This window comes from Protopterus annectens, chromosome 5.part0 (assembly GCF_019279795.1).
Source record: "Protopterus annectens isolate FY-2018-M chromosome 5.part0, PAN1.0, whole genome shotgun sequence".
NCBI classification, from domain to species: domain Eukaryota; kingdom Metazoa; phylum Chordata; order Ceratodontiformes; family Protopteridae; genus Protopterus; species Protopterus annectens.
The window spans coordinates 1,624,636,797-1,624,653,986 of record NC_056735.1 but is presented as its reverse complement, the minus strand read 5'-3'; the positions used below and the strand labels follow the sequence as shown (position 1 = coordinate 1,624,653,986).

The window sequence follows — 17,190 nt, the reverse complement described above, 5'->3', positions numbered from 1 at the left end:
TAAACCTTCTAGACTTTGTTGCATATTTGGGAGATGTACATACATCCCCCATTGTTTCTTTGTGAATTTCTTATCCAGTCTCTCTTCCCAGTCCTTTATAACCGCTTCTGATTCTTGGTTATCATGTAATATTTTATATGCTGTACTAATTATTCCTTTTTTAATGGCAGCTTCTGTTTTAGATTCTACTAAAAACTCTACCAGTGCTGGTATTTTGATTAGGATCCCCCTCCCCATTTCTTTCTTTTTGCCTATAGTCTGATGTCAATCCTTGATGGGGCAGGCAATCTCTAACCTGCAGTCCAAGTAAATTATTGGCATCTTCCCATTCTGTTATCTTTCCCTCTATAGTTATTTGCTCCCAATACCTTGGTTCCTCTGCCATTTTTCTCCAATAAATTCCTGCTCCCTCTTGGCTGTTGTCTGTATCCCTAACTGCAGTCATCCCTGTTGGCAGAATCTCTCTTCTCCATTCCTGTGTTGGTTAATTCTTAGGATACTTTCTGTTACTTTCTGAATAAAGTATTCTGTATGATTATTGTTGTTCACCTTAAAGATTTGCATCCAAAATTCCAGTCTCTCCCTGTTTCTTGCCCCCCCCCATTTCATCATCACCCCTTTCCACTTTGAATTATAGGTTTATTCTTGTAATATGTATAAGAGCCTTAACTTTGTAGCTCTGAAATGCCCCTTCAAATCGGGTAATTCCAGTCAGTCTTCTATTGTAAGAATCACCTTGTCTGATCTGGCCGTCTTCCTCTCCCAGATAAAATGCTTCAGCTTTTTATTAATTGCTATCCACATCTTCTCCTCTGGTTGATAAAAATATGCCTGACTCATGTTTAAAACTAAAAACATTTTAACTGTTTGTGTCTTACTATCCTTATCCATATAACAGAACTTCCAATTTCTCAGTTTTTGTATTAACTTTTGTTTAGTCTGTTCCAACATATCCTCAGCTGCCACACCAGAATCCTTTTTTAATCCTACTCCTAAATACTTAATTTTAATAAATCCCCATAAATATGGATATTTCTGAACCAATTCATGTGTGGGCACATAATTTGCTGCTATTGCCTTTGCTTTAGCTTTGTTAATTTTGCATCCTGAAAATGTTCTACAACACTGTAATGCCTTTTTCTGGTGTTGTCAGGTATAAAATATCATCTGCAAAAACAGCAAGCTTCTTGTGTTGTCAGGTGTAAAATAATATCATCTGCAAAAACAGTGAGGTTTCCTTGACTACTATACTAATTAAATCATTGAATTCCTGAATCCCTTATTTTCTTTGCTAGTGGTTCTAAATATAATGCAAATAACAAAGGGGAAAGTCAACACCCCCTACCTGGTTCCTCTACTCAAGCAGAAATTATCAGAGAGGATCCCACCCACTTTAATTTTCGCCTCCGATCCCTCATATTATCATCCTAATCAATCTAATAATTTTATCAGGGAATGCAAATGCTTTCATTGCCCTGCTCATAAAGTCCCAGCTTACTCTGTCAGATGCTTTTTCTTCATAAGACCCACCAACAAAAGTGGTATTTTCTCACATTCTGCTTCCCTCTGGATCATCATTGTTCTGTTAATGTTGTCAAATGTTTGCCTCTCTTCTACAAAAAAAAAACATTTATCCATATCAGACAATTTTAGGATCAGTTTTGCCATTCATTTAGCCATTATATACATAAACACTTTGTAATCATGGTTTAGTATTGAAATAGGCCTGTATGAAGCTGGATCTGATGAGCCTTTACCCCCTTTAGGTATTACAGCTACCACCACTTTCTTCCGGGATGTTGGTACTTATCTTCCTCTTAAAATACTGTTAAACAAAACCTTCCAGATCCTTATTAGTTTTTTTTCCTCCTAGCTTCCAAACTTCCACAGAAATACCACCTTTTCCTGGAGAGTTTCCTGTAGATTGGTTGTACTTCTCTATTTCATCTCATCTCCTGCTATAATAACTGTTAGTAATTGAGCCTCATCTACCTCTAACCTTGGCATATTTAATTCTTCCATAAATATTTCCATGTGTACCTTTTCTTCATTTTCATATTTCATACAGAATTTTGAAAATATTTCTAATACCTCTACAGGATCTCTTGTTACCTTCCTTGTTTGGCTCCCTAAGCTTGGTTGACAGCCCTTTCTACTTTTTTTTGCCTGAGATGTTGTGCTAAAAGTTCATGTGCTCTGGAGTTATCAGAAATAGTTGCTTAATAGCAATCTTTCTGAACTCATGCATCTTATTGAGGTAATCCCTTATTTTATTCTGCAGTTACTCCTCTTGTTCTGTGAGATTCCCCCCTATTCTACAATGCTTTAACATTTGTCAGTCCCTCTGAATAATTCTAGTTACTTCTTAAACATATCTCCCTTTCTTTTATTTCCATCCTATTTTTAAACTCCACTTTAATTTTGTCCCACTCCCTACCTGTATTTTCAGAAGAAAGTTCTATCTGATCTAATAGCTCCTGAATAATTTCCACTACCCATTCCTTAAATTCCCCTCTTCAACAGGTAGGTGGGAAAATGCCAGCATCTCATTTTTATTTCATTGCCCTGTATTTTTATTTTAGTTATTATTGGCATATGATCTGAAATAGTTATTGGGTGCATATCAAGACCTTCAATTAAATGCACATGTTCCTGTGAAATGTAAATTCTGTCTAGCCTAGCCCAATTCTGTAAATAGTATGTGAATTCATTCCAAATGTCTAGTACTGAATTCACATGTTCCATGCCAAATATTTTCATAATTTTCTTCAAAAGTCTACACTCCTTTGTTATACTTTCCCCTCTGGCCCCCCCAAACACATCTTCACTGTTGCATATCAAATTCTAGTTCCCACCTATAAGTAATGCCCCTTCTTGAAAGCTGATTATTTGTCCCAGAATTTTCTTAAGCTCCAGTATACCAGTTTCATGTGGAATATAAATGCATTCCAATGTAATCCTCCACCTTGCCAGATGGCGACAAATCTACCATTTTTTTATCATTTTCTATCACTCTTTGAGCTCCTCTTGCAATTAATATAAGTACTTCTCTTTTAATTTGTCCCAGGTATTCTGCTGAATAACCATCCTGAAAAACCTTTCTTTATCGAACTCATGTGTTCAGTTCTAAGTGCATCTCCTGTAGCATTGCTATTTGCACTGTACATTTTTAATATAGTTCACTACTCTTTTTCATTTTGGTATTTATCTGTGAGACCATTGACATTTAAAGACATTACAGAAAACATCATTGTATTAAAAAGATAATTCCACCTTTTATGTATAACAGCTTTTTTGTTAAATGTGTAGTTCCAGCTTTTGTGTTGCATGCATACACTGTTTGGCAGGTTGAACTTTTATACAGTTTCTTGTCATATCCGTTTGAGTCTGTCACAGCTTACAGAACATTTTGTTTTATTGAAAGCTCTCAAACAAAAAAAAAACACACACCCTAAAACCCCCTTAAAACCTATTAACTTAATAATAATAACATAAAGCTATGGACATAAATAAATATTGAAGTTTTACCCTCCTAATAGGAACAAACATCCCAAACTGACAGCCACACTCATAGACTTGAAATAATCTAAAATAAAGGTTATCCATGCTGAGATGCATGGTACACCCTGTACTTCTAAGTGCTCTCTGGTTTTGTCTTATCTTTATAGCTCTTCCAGCTGGGAGAACAACTGAATGATTTCAGAGAACATTATCTCTAGTCAGTTTCTCTTTTTTTTCTAGCCATTTTCTCTATCAGATTGTTTTATGGAGACATGAGGACAATATAGGGAATTGCTACTAAGCATACATTTATTTGCTAGAAAAAAGCCTTATAATAATAATGTTTTTCATTTACTTGTTTTTTCTTAATGCTTCATTTCCAACATACTCTTGAGTCTTCTAGTCACCTCTCGTACCCCCTTCCTTCTGTCCAGCATTTTGCATTGAAACATTTGAAAATGTTTCACTGGCACAGTCTCTCTATGGTCTTTACCAGAAGAACAAAAAGCAGAATCTCCTTCTGTTTCACAGCTCACTTTTTATTGAACAAACTTTTGTATTTCCACCTTAGCATGTACTTCAGCGAAAAATGATTTTGTCCCTCCAGGGAAGAATGTTTTGAAGATAGCTGGGTACAGCAGTTTGAATCTCATGCCTGCTTTTCAACATCCCCTCAATAGTGGAATAAATATACTCCTTTTCTGCCTGGTGTACAATGAGTAATCATTCTCCACAAACACTCTGTTGTCTCATGCTTTTGATATTTTGTACTTCTGCCACAGTTTTATCAGAATCAACTCCTGGTAAGATTGCTTTGTCATAGCCAGGTATGGAGCATACACACAATGTGCCCTTTCAATACCAGTGCAGTTGCTTATTTGTGCTTTCATAAAATTAATAGTCTGTTCCTTCCAGCTTCTCTGGTAGAGCTGAAAATCTCAGGTTTTCCCTGCGTGTTCTGTCCTGTAATTATATTACTTTTTGAAATGTTTCTTTTTGAGCAATCTCATATTCAGCATTTTTTTCATTTCAACCTCTGATTTTTGCAGTTTTATCACCTCATCTGAATATCTGTGTAAAGCTTCTTCCATTTTTTCCAGCCTTTTGTTGTTTGAATTAATATTTTTTGTTGTTGGAATTGACTGATGTACTCCTTCAGTGTTTTGTTTATTTTAACCAGGTCTGTATGCAATTATCTTGTGCTTTTCTCTAGGTTACGTAACGGAAGTCATGTCTGGAGCTTGCACTGCTTTTTGCTGAACAGCTGCAGTACTTTTCCCAGTCAGTGTTTTTTTCCTCACTGCTTGTAACTGATTTTCCTTCAGGTCCTCTGTATTTCTTTTTTCCTGGCATCCAGGCAGTGTACTTACTAGCCAGTTACTGAAATTTACTCAGTAACACAAAACTCCAATGACCATCTCTGCTGAGTTTCTGTTTTCACACTGGGAGAGTTAGAATTAATCTGTTACTCAATATGCAGCCATGTTGAAAGTCCCATGGTTGGGTTTCTTGTGAAACTCCCAGTTAAGTTACCTAGCAACATCAAAAGTAACCACTGAGGACTGACCAAGCCTTATAATAAGAACAACTAGTTATCTGTTTTTTTTTCATATACAAGGATTTTTATGGTATTGAAGCAATGTAAATGTAGACAGTAGAGCAAAGTGTTACCTCATTATTTTTAGAAACAACCCAATACTTCATTTGCACCATGATTGTGGCGTCTTTTTACCTTGTACTGAATGCAGATTTTCTTTGCCTTATAAGAATGGAATGACATGCTCTGTAAATACGGCAACAAATGGTGGTGTCTGAGCATTTTTGGCAGTTGTGCACATCAGTAAAGGTTGCCTTCAGGTGTTTGATACATATTTTCTCATTTCTGTGTTGCATACGTATGATTGCTTACTACATTGTCTGCATGATGTGTTCACTTGTTACACTGTGCAGTGATATATGTGGACTTGATTTGTATGCAGTACAATTGACTGAGATCACATCATCTCCGAGATAGGATGATTGTTTTTTTTTCCTGTAAGTTGTCACTCTTTGGCCAATCTGTAAAGAAGTTTGAAGGAGAATAGTATAAAGGGAATGGTGGATGTAGGAGGGTCACACTCTTGACGTTTTGCAGTGCACAACTCCACAAATCCACTTCCATTCAGTTATAGTTATGGAGCTAATTAAGATAATTTTGTGCATCTACTGTTATGGAGTTGTTAGTGTAGTTTAATAAAAAAAAAAAAGACGAAGTGGATTCGTGTCACCTTTTTTTCCTGGCTGGATAACAAGTATGTCTACAGTGGGCATAGTTAAGCTGTTATGTAACAGTTTACCGTTTCACTGAACGTGCTTAACCCATATTTTTTGTTCTGGTATCTCCAAAGTTACATTTGTAGAGACAATACATTTATTAGAAAAGTACTTTAATTTGAGTGCAAACTAGATGACAGTAGAGTTGAATGATTCTAATTGATTAAGATGACATTATTTGCTTTACAAGCCAGTTTTAAGTACTTATTTTGGACTAGCTAGTACCTAGAATGCTGAAACAGTGTTGATTTGATATCCTTTATTGTTATTTCATTGTTTTTCTGTCAGTGGACCAATATCCCATTTCTGTTTTTTTTTTTGGGGGGGGGGGGGTTGTTTAGCACATAAGGCACAATAATTACATTTGACAGCAATTTTGTAATTTAATCACCAGATTGTCAGTCTTATTGCTGTCTGATAAGCATCTAAGTCCATAAGCTATAGATTTTTATGATCATCCACCACTTCATAATCTTTCATTAGAATTTTGGGTACTTGCGTATTATCGCAACCAGATTCAGAGCAGGAAGCGGCTCATTTACAAGACCTTCTCCTGCCAAAATGTGTTGTGAAACTTACTACTTTATGTTCCTGTGAAATGGGGTGTGTAAAATACATTTTACTTTATCACATGTGCTGCGGTAGCATTGTCGCCTCACAGTAAGACGTTGTCCTGTTCGATTCTCAGCTAAAACATCTTCTGTGTGGAGACGTGTGAATGGGCGTACCTTCATTGAAGGTTGTGCGTCAGAGCTGACAACTCGGTACGTAAAAATCTACTGCCAATCATTAGCGGACCGGAGTTCTTCTGTGGCGACCCTTAACCAGGAAAAGCCGAAAGATACAACAACAACTTTATCCCATTGCTTCTGAAGCAGGAGCAGCAACAGTGGAAAACGCCCTTTTCCTGGGTACCATCTTTTAGCAGCGGGAGTGAACAGAAAGCATTGTTATGCTGTATAGTAGCAGCTTTCAAGTAACAACAACTATTCAGGCTTGGGATTAAAGTGCTGCTTTACATCTGCATTTGTAACCATTATCTTAGCTGCTGAATTCAGAAGTGCAATCTGTTATTTTTTGGACGTGCACTCGTATAATTTTTAATTTCGGTATTGTTATGTATAGCAGTGGGAGCGTTTGTAACCAGCTTCGCCTCAAGACAGTACAATGCACATCTTTTGTATGTTTTCTTAAATGAGTATTCCATAACCCTACACATAATGATAATTGCAGCGCCTGTGGAAGACTATATGCTTGTGCATGTAGTAAGCGCTGCATTCTTTCTTCTTCTTTCCCATTCATAACATTTTCTGTGACGTTACGGTGCTAAAGGAGGCTACCAAGGAAGAAGATGTTTTCCATTATTCCACTTCCTCTTTCCGAACTGAGGTGATACAGAAATGAATTGGCCTTCATACACCCCTTTTTACTTTACCATGCAGTCGGTTCATATTAACATCAGGAAGTACACCCGCTTCGAAATCTGGTTGCGATAATACGCAGGTACAGAATTTTGTGATACAAAAGTCTTTCAATTAAGCCATTTTTCAAAGTATTCTTTTACAGTATTTGTCTCCTGTCACTTAACAGCTGTTACTGCTAACTTCGGCTTTGTTAGTGATACTTGGCAAATGCTTTGCCATCTCAAAAAATACCAATTTTGTGTGTAAGTAATCAGTTTTGCAAATGATTTTACAATCCTTTGCTGTATGAATGAAGTTGTTAAAGTCAAACTAGACAAATCTTTAAAAAAATTGTAAGATTCAGTCTCTTTGTCCTATATTAATTTTCCCTTAAAAAAACAAACACATCTATCCCTAGTAAATGCATACAATTAGATTATCTGGATAAAATGTGGTAAAAATGTAGGTTTAATTTTTTTTTTGTTGATTTCCTTTAAAGGTTCTTAACTGCTAGTGTGTATTATATGCAAATGTAGTTTTCATACAGAGTTGAACATTCAATCATAAATCACCATGATGTGCTGCATCAAAAATTCATTTTCTAAATGGGTACATTTCTTTTCTTTTCTTTTCAGTCTTCAAAATGGCCGTTGTATTTGTACATAAAGACAGCTCTAAACAGAAGAAAAAGCTGGTAAGTGCAGTATTTACAGTGTACCTATTTGTGGAATGCATTTCACGAAATTACATAAATGCTGCCATTATTTATTTTTGGGGGGGTAGTGAGTTTTTGCTTTTGACCTACCTCTCATTTTCTTCCTTTGAATTTTAGAAGGTCTCATTATAAATGGTTCTGTGTACCTTTCTAGGAATACTTAAGACAAACAAACCTATCCGGTGTAATGGGGCAGTCTAACTAGCAAGATCACCATGAGTGTGTAATGTAGTTTATAGGAGAATAAGTTATGATGATGATGATCTGAGTAGGAAGCATTCGGGATGAATGTCAGCACATCAATGACAGGTCATGGTCTTCTGTTGGAAAAGAGCGGATTGTTCCTGTGCAGGGTAGCTGGGTTCAGTCTCTCTAGTAGAGAGAAGAGCTCTGCAAATACAGTAGGATCTCGAAACATTATCATTGCTCTGCTGTGCGGATAAGAGACAGCTCAATTGATGTGGGATGTTGTGAGAAGGTCCCCTGTCCATGTACAATGGAAAGGGTACCAGCCATAGCCTGTTGGGAGGAGGCCTGCAGGTCATATGACAGGGCTTGTATCCTTTTGCTTCCCTCAGAACATTTGGGAATCCTATAGTATGAGCTTGTATCTGTTGCTTTGGGTAGGAAAGTCTGGTCTACACTCCAATTCATTGTTACTGTCACCCAGTCTTACCAAAACCAGTAGTTTAATAAGTGGATATAAGTTGTGGGCTTAAAACTAGGTAAATAAAGATGTTCATTACAGGATCACTGCTGCAGGAATTACAGAAACATATGAGCATTAACTGAAGACAAGACATCAGGCCTTTAGCCTCATTTTTTTAACAGCTGGCTATCCCAATGAAACACGAGGTTGCAGACAGGGGATGTAACTATTAGAAGGACCATGGCTGTTTAAGAGAAAGCAGTGAGCAGCCCGTTTTTTTAGCACTCAGTGTGGGTAAATTTATAAAAGGTGAGGTTTGCTTCTAGGTCTCAAGCTTGGCAATGCTAAATACAATTTTCCATAAATAATCCTAACTATTGCATTGTTTAGTGCCTTTAATAATATCCCAAGAGAAATTTGCATTTCATATTTTCAGGCAGATTACTTTTTGTTTTGTTTTTCTGTCTAGTCGCTAGTGCATCATCTGATTAGTTTTTTTTTTTTTTTTTTTTTTTTTTTTAAGTTTCTCTGATTTGGCAAACACATGCTCTATTAAAGTGCTTTTGAAATTCTATATATAAAACAAATGAAAATGTTTCCAGCATTGTAGAAAATATACTACACACAGGACAGAGATATGAAGTGGACACTTCTGTAGGCGATGGAATATATATATATATATATATATATATATATATATATATATATATATATATATATATATATAAAAACCAGGAAATACTGGATGTCCTGACTGAAATCCCTGCCATAGCATTCCTAATCAATGGAGTTATCACTGCTGACTTCCAGTCAGAATACCAAAGTTTTACCTTCCCAGGATCATTCATCTGACATGTGACCTCAGCTCGTACGCCTAGGTGTATATAGGCAGATGTAAGAGAGTAAGTGCATCACAAATGCACTCTACTGAGACCTCTCTGGCACTTGGAAGATCATGGAACTGAGGAAAGGATCCACAGAATAAGCTGAACCACCCTACCCAGACAACAAGGTAGGGAAGAGATCTCAGGTACTTTTACTGAAGTACGTCAGGGATTTGAACCACCACTTTGGTTCAGGAGGAAATCACATCAGAAAAAAGCACCAATCATTTCCTGGCTTATTCCTGTCAAACCCATTCCCTTGACCAAGTCCTTTCTGATGATTCTCTTTCTTTTGACTCTACTGTGGAAGAGAGTTTTAAACAGTATGAAGCATTTTGAGTGGGTTTCTAGGCAGATTACAAAGGTCCAGAAAAGATGCTACAACTTCTTTGAAATTGGTACCCCAGTTCTTCCTGTTCTTGAGACTTTCTTGAATGCCTTTCAATCCGCCTCTGCTGCTCTGACTCGCAACCTCCTGTCCCCAAAGGCCAGACAGATTTCATAAAGTCCCTGATAATCATACGTTCTTGTTTTAAAATCCCGTGGCAGACTCCCTGTACAGTGAATATCTGTTCTAATAAAACTTCTAAGCTCCTTCCTAATGACAATGCCCTCCATTCATACAAAGTTATCAGGGTTATGGATAGGTGGGTTTAAAAGGTTTGTATCTCCTCTACTTTGGCATTCACGACTGTATGATATCCGTCTTCAATTCCTTAAGCATGGTAGTGGTGGATTCACAAGGGACTGTTTCTGAATAACAAATTATGATCTTTGTGTTTCACTGTTGCAGTCCTGATGTGTGGGATTTCTGCTGTGGAAGCCATTGGTGAGCCTGACTACCAGAGAATCTTTCCCATCCTCCTGCACCGGTGCATGCCCTGTCTAATGTCACTGTCTTGGGTATAAAGGGAGTCTGCCAGCACCATGAACTCAGTTCTTTCTTGCCATCGGATCCCAAAACAGGGTGCCAGGCAGTGTATCAGATGGTCTGCACCAGAGGAAGAACGCATCTAAAGCTAAGTACCCTGTTGAGGAACTTCTCATGTGTTTTGTGACCAGCAGAAAAAGTTAATAATGGTCTCCACTGTGGCAAAATGATACCACACCATGTCCTCCACCGGTCAAGCTGAAATTGATCTCCCTAAGCAAAAAAAGGAAAAGTACTTCAGACTTGGGGCCTCAGTTGATGCTCATGTGTCGTCAGCCAGTCCTCTGAGGCTTATGATTGTAAAAATAAGGTGAGTTGCCTTCACAGCCCGCTTTAACAACTGAGGTAGTGGCACAGGCCTCTATCAAGACTTGTTCATAAGCCGAGATGCTTCCAGCTCCATCTACTTTCTTACAAGCCGAAGTACTTAGCTTGTTGTTTAGATCTGGGTCTGCTTCACAGGTTCTGGTTTCCGACAACTGTTCTTCATGTTGTCAGGAAATTGCCTCTGCTTACTGTCCACAGGAGTCAGTTGCTTCTGTGCCCAAGTCCTAGTGCAGAGGTCATTGATAGACCTAAGCCTAAGGCTTTGTACAAAAAAAGCTGCACCCTCATTACCTCACCCTAGGCCTACCAGCTCCCAATCTCAGGCCTATCAAAAAGACCTAGTGAGGTTAGATGAGGATTTGATTTCCTTGGTCAGATCCAGATGCCTTCCACCACCTGAAGCATCCGCTGGTAGAAAAGAGGGATACTTCAGTCCAGGAGTTTTCTGACTCCTTTGATTATGAGGAGGACTTGGATAAAGATGGGTCCGCCTTTGAGGATGGCGCTTCTATTGCTTTCTATGAGTATTCTGATTTTAAGGAGAACCTTGCCTCAGCCCCCCCCCAGAGAATATTTCCTTAGGGGAAACCTTGCAGAACCTGAGGGAGCACTTAAAATGGGAAGCTCAGGACTGCCCTCAGTCCAAGAAGAGGGTTAGAGAATTCTTAGAATTCTTCAGTCTCCCCAAACATAAACCCCTTGCCATTCCCCCAGTCTTAGAGATGGTAGATGTTTTTCTGGATTCCTCATTACAATCGGACTCCCTTCACCCCTTGCCCCCTGGAAACCTCAGGACTGCCCTCAGTCCAAGAAGAGGGTTAGAGAATTCTTAGAATTCTTCAGTCTCCCCGAACATAAACCCCTTGCCATTCCCCCAGTCTTAGAGATGGTAGATGTTTTTCTGGATTCCTCATTACAATCGGACTCCCTTCACCCCTTACCCCCTGGAAACCTGACAGATTTTACGGGGTTCTGGATTCCCACGAACACCTTTTTAAGAACCCTGTGGCAGACCCTGAAGTGGCGACTCAGAGCCCTAAGGGAGCAAAAGCTAGTTCTTCAAAAAATCCTTTACCAACAGGCAAGGAAAGCAGAGCCTTGAACATGTTTGGAAAAAAAAGTCTGCGCATTTGCTACCCTTGTCATGAAGGTTTTGAGCTGCCAGTTTCATATGATGAAGTACCATGAAACCATTTTAGACCAGATGAAACAAAAACTGATGTGGTTTGAAAATAAGGCCTACTCAAAGGAATTACTGGATTTATGCAACTCCTGCTGCCAAATGGCTAAACACTGCCTGCACTACAGCTGTGATGCCTTGGAAGCTTCCAGTAGGGCAGCAACCACCGGATCCATCATTAAAAGGCATGCCTGGCTGAGGGGAGCAGTCCCTTCCTGAACATATCAAATGCAGTCTTTTGTATGCTCCTTGGACAAAGACTTTCTTTTTGGTCCTAAGGCTGAGGCTGTGCTTAAGAAAATGGTGGATAAGGCCAAGTCCATGCAAACTGTCAAGGACTGCCTCCAGATTCACTATCCTCCTTCAGCCAAAATTACTTTAGCAAACATTGGTCCTTTCTGGGTCCCTCAGTCTAAGCCTGAACAAAGGAAACCTTGTAGGGAAAGGAGACACAGGCAGCACCAGCAGCCAAGACGATGGAAAACAGACCCCAATAGGCCTGTGGGATCCCACCCCTGGGACCTAGCAGGGAGCAATCATGACTCTTTCATGGCACTCCCTTTCCCCTTTCCCCTACCCCTCAACCTTCCTCTGCCCCCAGGCTGGGAGGAAAACTGCTCCTATTTCGCAGGAACTGGATCCTCATTACCAGCGATCTATGGGTTCTAAACATCATTCAGAGGTTACAAACACAGGTTCAAACAATCCTTGATTCATTCAGGCTTTTGAGATATTCCTCCAAACCAAAAGGCTGAGGCCTTAAACAAATACAGCTTCTACGCACCCAAGGCTCTGTGGAACCTGTACCAACCTCTTTGCAATTAAAGGGATTTTACTCCAGATTTTTCCTCTTCCACAGAAAAGAAGGTACCTGAATGCCAATTCTAGACCTGTCAAAGTCCAACCAATTCTTGTAGGTCCCAAAATTCAAAATGCTAACTCTACAAAAATGACTGCTCATGATTTTCCACAACACCTTCATGGTAACCTTATATCTAAAAGAGTCATATATCCACATCCCCATAGACAAATCACATAGGAGGTTTCTATGCTTCAGAGCAGGTATGAGAGATTATCAGTTCTGTGCTCTGCCCTTTGGCTTGTCTGCTGCACCCATGGAGTTTGCAAAATGCTTATCCCCGGTGATAGTTTTCTGCAGGACAAAGGGAATTCAGATTTACCTTTACTTAGATGATTGACTGATTCAGACAACAAACCTAGAAAAACTCGAAGCAGATCTTTTTTTACATCTAAAATATACTAACTTCAGTGGGGCTCACCATCAATACACATAAATCTCAACGAAACCCTATGAACAAGATTGTTTCTAGGAGCTTTATTGGACTTATCACTTCAGAAATCCTTTCTCCCTCAAGACAAGGCTACCTTCCTAACGCTATACTTCAAAAAGCTCCTTGTCAGGAAATACCGCACAGCCAGAGAGCATCTCAGGACCCTAAGCTACATGGCCTATTGCCTCCTCATGATCCCAATGGCCAGACTACATATGAGGAAACTTCAGTGGTACCTCAAAAATGTTTGGTGCCAACACACTCTTACCTTCAAGATAAAAGTGCTTCCTTTCTTCAGGAAGGAGTTTGCCAGGTGGGTCCAGAAATGCTCCCTCAGTCTGGGCCTTACCTTCAGGTTCATCCCTCAGGACCAAGCTCTGACAACAGATGCACCAGAAATAGCCTGGAGAGCCCAGTACAACAACTTCCAGACTCAAGGCAGATAAGACTCCATGTTCAAAAATAAACTTCAATCTAAAAGAATTGATGGCAGTCCAGAAAGGCCTGAATGCCTTCAGAGAACAATGGAAACCAGGAGTCCTGCTGGTAAAGACATTAAATGCCACTGTTATGTGGTACATAAACAAGTGAGGTGGACTCGCTCTTACTTCCTTTTGGTGCTTGAACATGGACCTTTGGGAAACTGCAAACTCCTTAGGACTGCACCTCATGGCACAGTACCTACCAGGAGAAGCCAGTCAACTAGCAGATCACCTCAGCAGGAGCCTGTCAGACCTCACAAGTCACAACTGCATCAGGAAGTTTTTCTCAGCATAGCCAAAAAAAAAAATGGGTTGTGCCACAGATAGGATTTTTTGCTACCAAACAAAATGCTCACTTGGAAAAGTTTTGCTTCAGAAACAAAAACTCAGCCTGGAAGACTGATACCCTTTCCTTCCCTTGGACAGACCTATCACCCCAATACCCTTGCTTCCCAGGGTACTGCTGAAAGTAATGGAAGAAGGGCTAAGGGTAATTCTAATAGGCCCAGATTGGCTGTGGCAGCACTGTTACCCCCTGTTGCTCATTTTAACCAATAGGGACCATGTTTGTTACAACAGAGTTGTGTACCTGTTAACACAGGACAAGGGCACAATCATATACCCCAACCTGTATGCACTCAAACTGACAGTTTGGCTGATTCCTTGATCGCGTGGAAGGGGTCACTCCTCAACAAATAGGTTCCGAACATTCTAAAAGAAGCCAAGAGACCTAGCACTAGAATGTCTTACTCTGCTAAATGGAAAAGATCCATTATGTGGTGCAGACAGAAGGGATTAAACCCTTGGCAAGCTCAGATCCCTTTGATCCTGTCATACCTGTCTAGCCTGTTTGAAAAAATATCCTACTGTTCTATAAAAAAAAAAAATACTTCACCTATCTCTGCCTGTCTGCTTTCTCAGCCATCTCTCTTTTCAAACCCCATCGTGAAATAGTTTCTGAGAGGGTTTGTCAACATTAGGCCTCCCAAAAAAACACCTTTCTGTCAGAAGAGGTTGTAGGCCCCACCAGAAACAAAGAAAAGCCCACAGAAAGAGATTCCCAGGGAAAAGTCTATTTCTGGGAGGCCTCCCTTTGGGGACAAATCTCTGTGACTATTTACAAAGTCTTTCCCCTCTACCCTCCCAACCTGGCCCTGCCCTGTCCCCGTTTCAGAAAGGCTGACCCAGTAAATTACTGCTTGGGAAAAGATTAACACATAACCAGTGGATGTTTCCTATTACAAAAAGGGCTATGCAATGACTTGGATGGAAATCCTGCCTCTAAATGGCATGCCTCCCCACATCCAGATCTCATTTGCTTCCACCCATCCTATAGGAATTACAGGCAAAAGGCACAATAGAACCAGTCCCCCAAGAATTTGTGCGAAAGGGATTTTACTCTAGAATCTTCCCAGTACATGTGAAAGAAGGGCAGTAGAGACTCGTACTGGATCTCTACAAAGTATTTTTCTAAAAATGCCAACCTTGAAAATGCTGTCCCTGCACGTTCTGCTACAGTTCATTCTGCCTCAGGCCTTTCTAGTATGTCTAGCTCTAAAAGATGCCTGTCTCCATATACCAGCTCATCATCCTTGCAGGAAATTTCTTTTTTTTTAATACTGGATCATCTCACTTTGTTTCACTGCTTTGCCTTTTGAGCTTTCCACAGCCGCAAGAGTTTTCAAAGTGTCTAGCACTAGTGATTGCCTTCTGCCTAATCAAGGGAATGCAGATTTTTCCCTGCTTAGATGACTTGATGATCCATTCATGTATCCTCACCACGGACACTTCTGCAACACCTCCAGCAACACCTCCAGTTCACCCTCAACCCCCTCTTGCAGTTGCTGTTCACAAGTAACTACAAGTAGTCCTCTTTGCAGCCAAGTCAGGAACAAGTTTTTCTTTGCTGCAGACTGGACACCAAAAGGTCAGGCTTATTTGCCTTAGGAAAATGTGCAGAGCTTTACAGATTACTTTCACAACATTGCCTTCCTCAGCCGATACTCAGATAGGAAGATACTAAGGGCCCTGGGATTCACGGTGGCAACTCTTTCAATGCTCCCTTTAGCCAAACTGCATATGATGAAAATCCAGTGGTACCCGAAAAGAGTTTGGTCCCAGCACACCCACCCTCTAGACACAGTAATTCCTCTCTTACCTTGTCTCGGGAGAGAATTCTCATGTTGGAAGAACCAGTTAAAACCCAACCCAGGACTTCTCTTTAGCCCCCAGTCCCAGTTCAGGAAATGTACTTGGATCCTTCGGAGGAGGCATGGGGGACTTGAACAGGGCCGCACCGAGTACAAGGCAGATGGCAGGCAAAACTACTAAAGGAACATATCAACATGAAGGAGATGAGGACCCTCATCCAAGCTCTTAGTCTTTTCCCATATCTAGAGACCAGGTCCTGTATGAGTATTTACAGGCAAAACACCACAATCGTGTGGTACATAAGCATGGAGGAACCAGCTCTTACCAACCATGCTGATTGCTACAGGACCACCTGACACATTGCCACCCAGAAAAGTATGTCAATAGTAGCCATATACATCTCATCACAGGACAGTGTGTTGGCAGATGCCATGAGCAGGACCTTGGAGGATCCTCATGAGTGGACCCTCAACAGACAGGTTTTCCTTTACATCCTTCACTGTTTGGGCACACCTCAAATGAAACTTTTTGGTTCAGAGACCACCAAACAGCTCTCCTTTTACAGCAGGGGCCCTTGCTACTCAACCTGGAAGACAGATGCTTTCACCTTTCAGTGGACAGAGAGATTCCTCTGCACCTTCCCTCCACTACCTCTTATCTCAAAAAAAGGAAAAGCCAAAGCTCTCTTTGCCTAGGGCACCGGTTGACCAAAGGCCGGTCCTGCCTGCAGTCAAGTTATTCCATAAAGGGGTGCTGCATCTTAGACCACCAATGAAGCCCAAAACTTCTTGGGACTCAACATCATGCTGGAAAATATTACTTTACCTCCTTTTTAACCAGTAGTCTCAAAAAATCTTAAATTCTGTATCTGGAAAATTATTCTACTTCTGGCTGTTAATTCTGCTAGAAGAGCTGCAGAACTTCAGGCTCTCATGGCCATTCCACCCTTTCATATTTTTCACAAGGACGTTGTGACCCTGTTGAAAGTCAGTGAATTTTCTTAGTCCTACTGTGAGCAATAACTCATTATAATATTTAATGCATTGACATGTTTTTTGTTTAGCCAGTTATAGTTAAATTATTTTCTTGTTTGCAGAATGTCTGTGTGTGTGTGTTGTTTGTTATACTTGTGTATTGAAGTCGTCTTCAAGGATCAGATGCCAAAAAATTGCCTACATCCTGCCATAGCATGGTATTTTTATTTTTTTTCTTTCCAGTGCTTTTCCTCATTTATAGATGTCTGTAAGTTACAAAACTCTCAATGCCAAGTGTGATGTCATCTGTAGTCACCAGTTTAAATTTGAGTTCTGATTCCCTCTTGTCCAGCTGAGATACATTTGTAATGTCAAAGGGCCGAAACAC

The 17,190-nt window shown here is 40.0% G+C and overlaps 1 protein-coding gene across 7 annotated transcripts in view; it reads left to right on the top strand.

Annotated features, from left to right (window-relative positions):
• Window positions 1–17,190, top strand: part of TIAM1 (TIAM Rac1 associated GEF 1) — a 2,502,716-nt gene that overhangs the window by 2,381,252 nt on the left and 104,274 nt on the right. For all 7 annotated transcript variants that reach the window (XM_044071404.1, XM_044071407.1, XM_044071408.1 and 4 more), the window contains one exon: window positions 7,853–7,911. In XM_044071404.1, coding sequence (XP_043927339.1) covers window positions 7,853–7,911 — 59 coding nt within the window. The remainder of the gene's footprint in view (window positions 1–7,852; window positions 7,912–17,190) is intronic.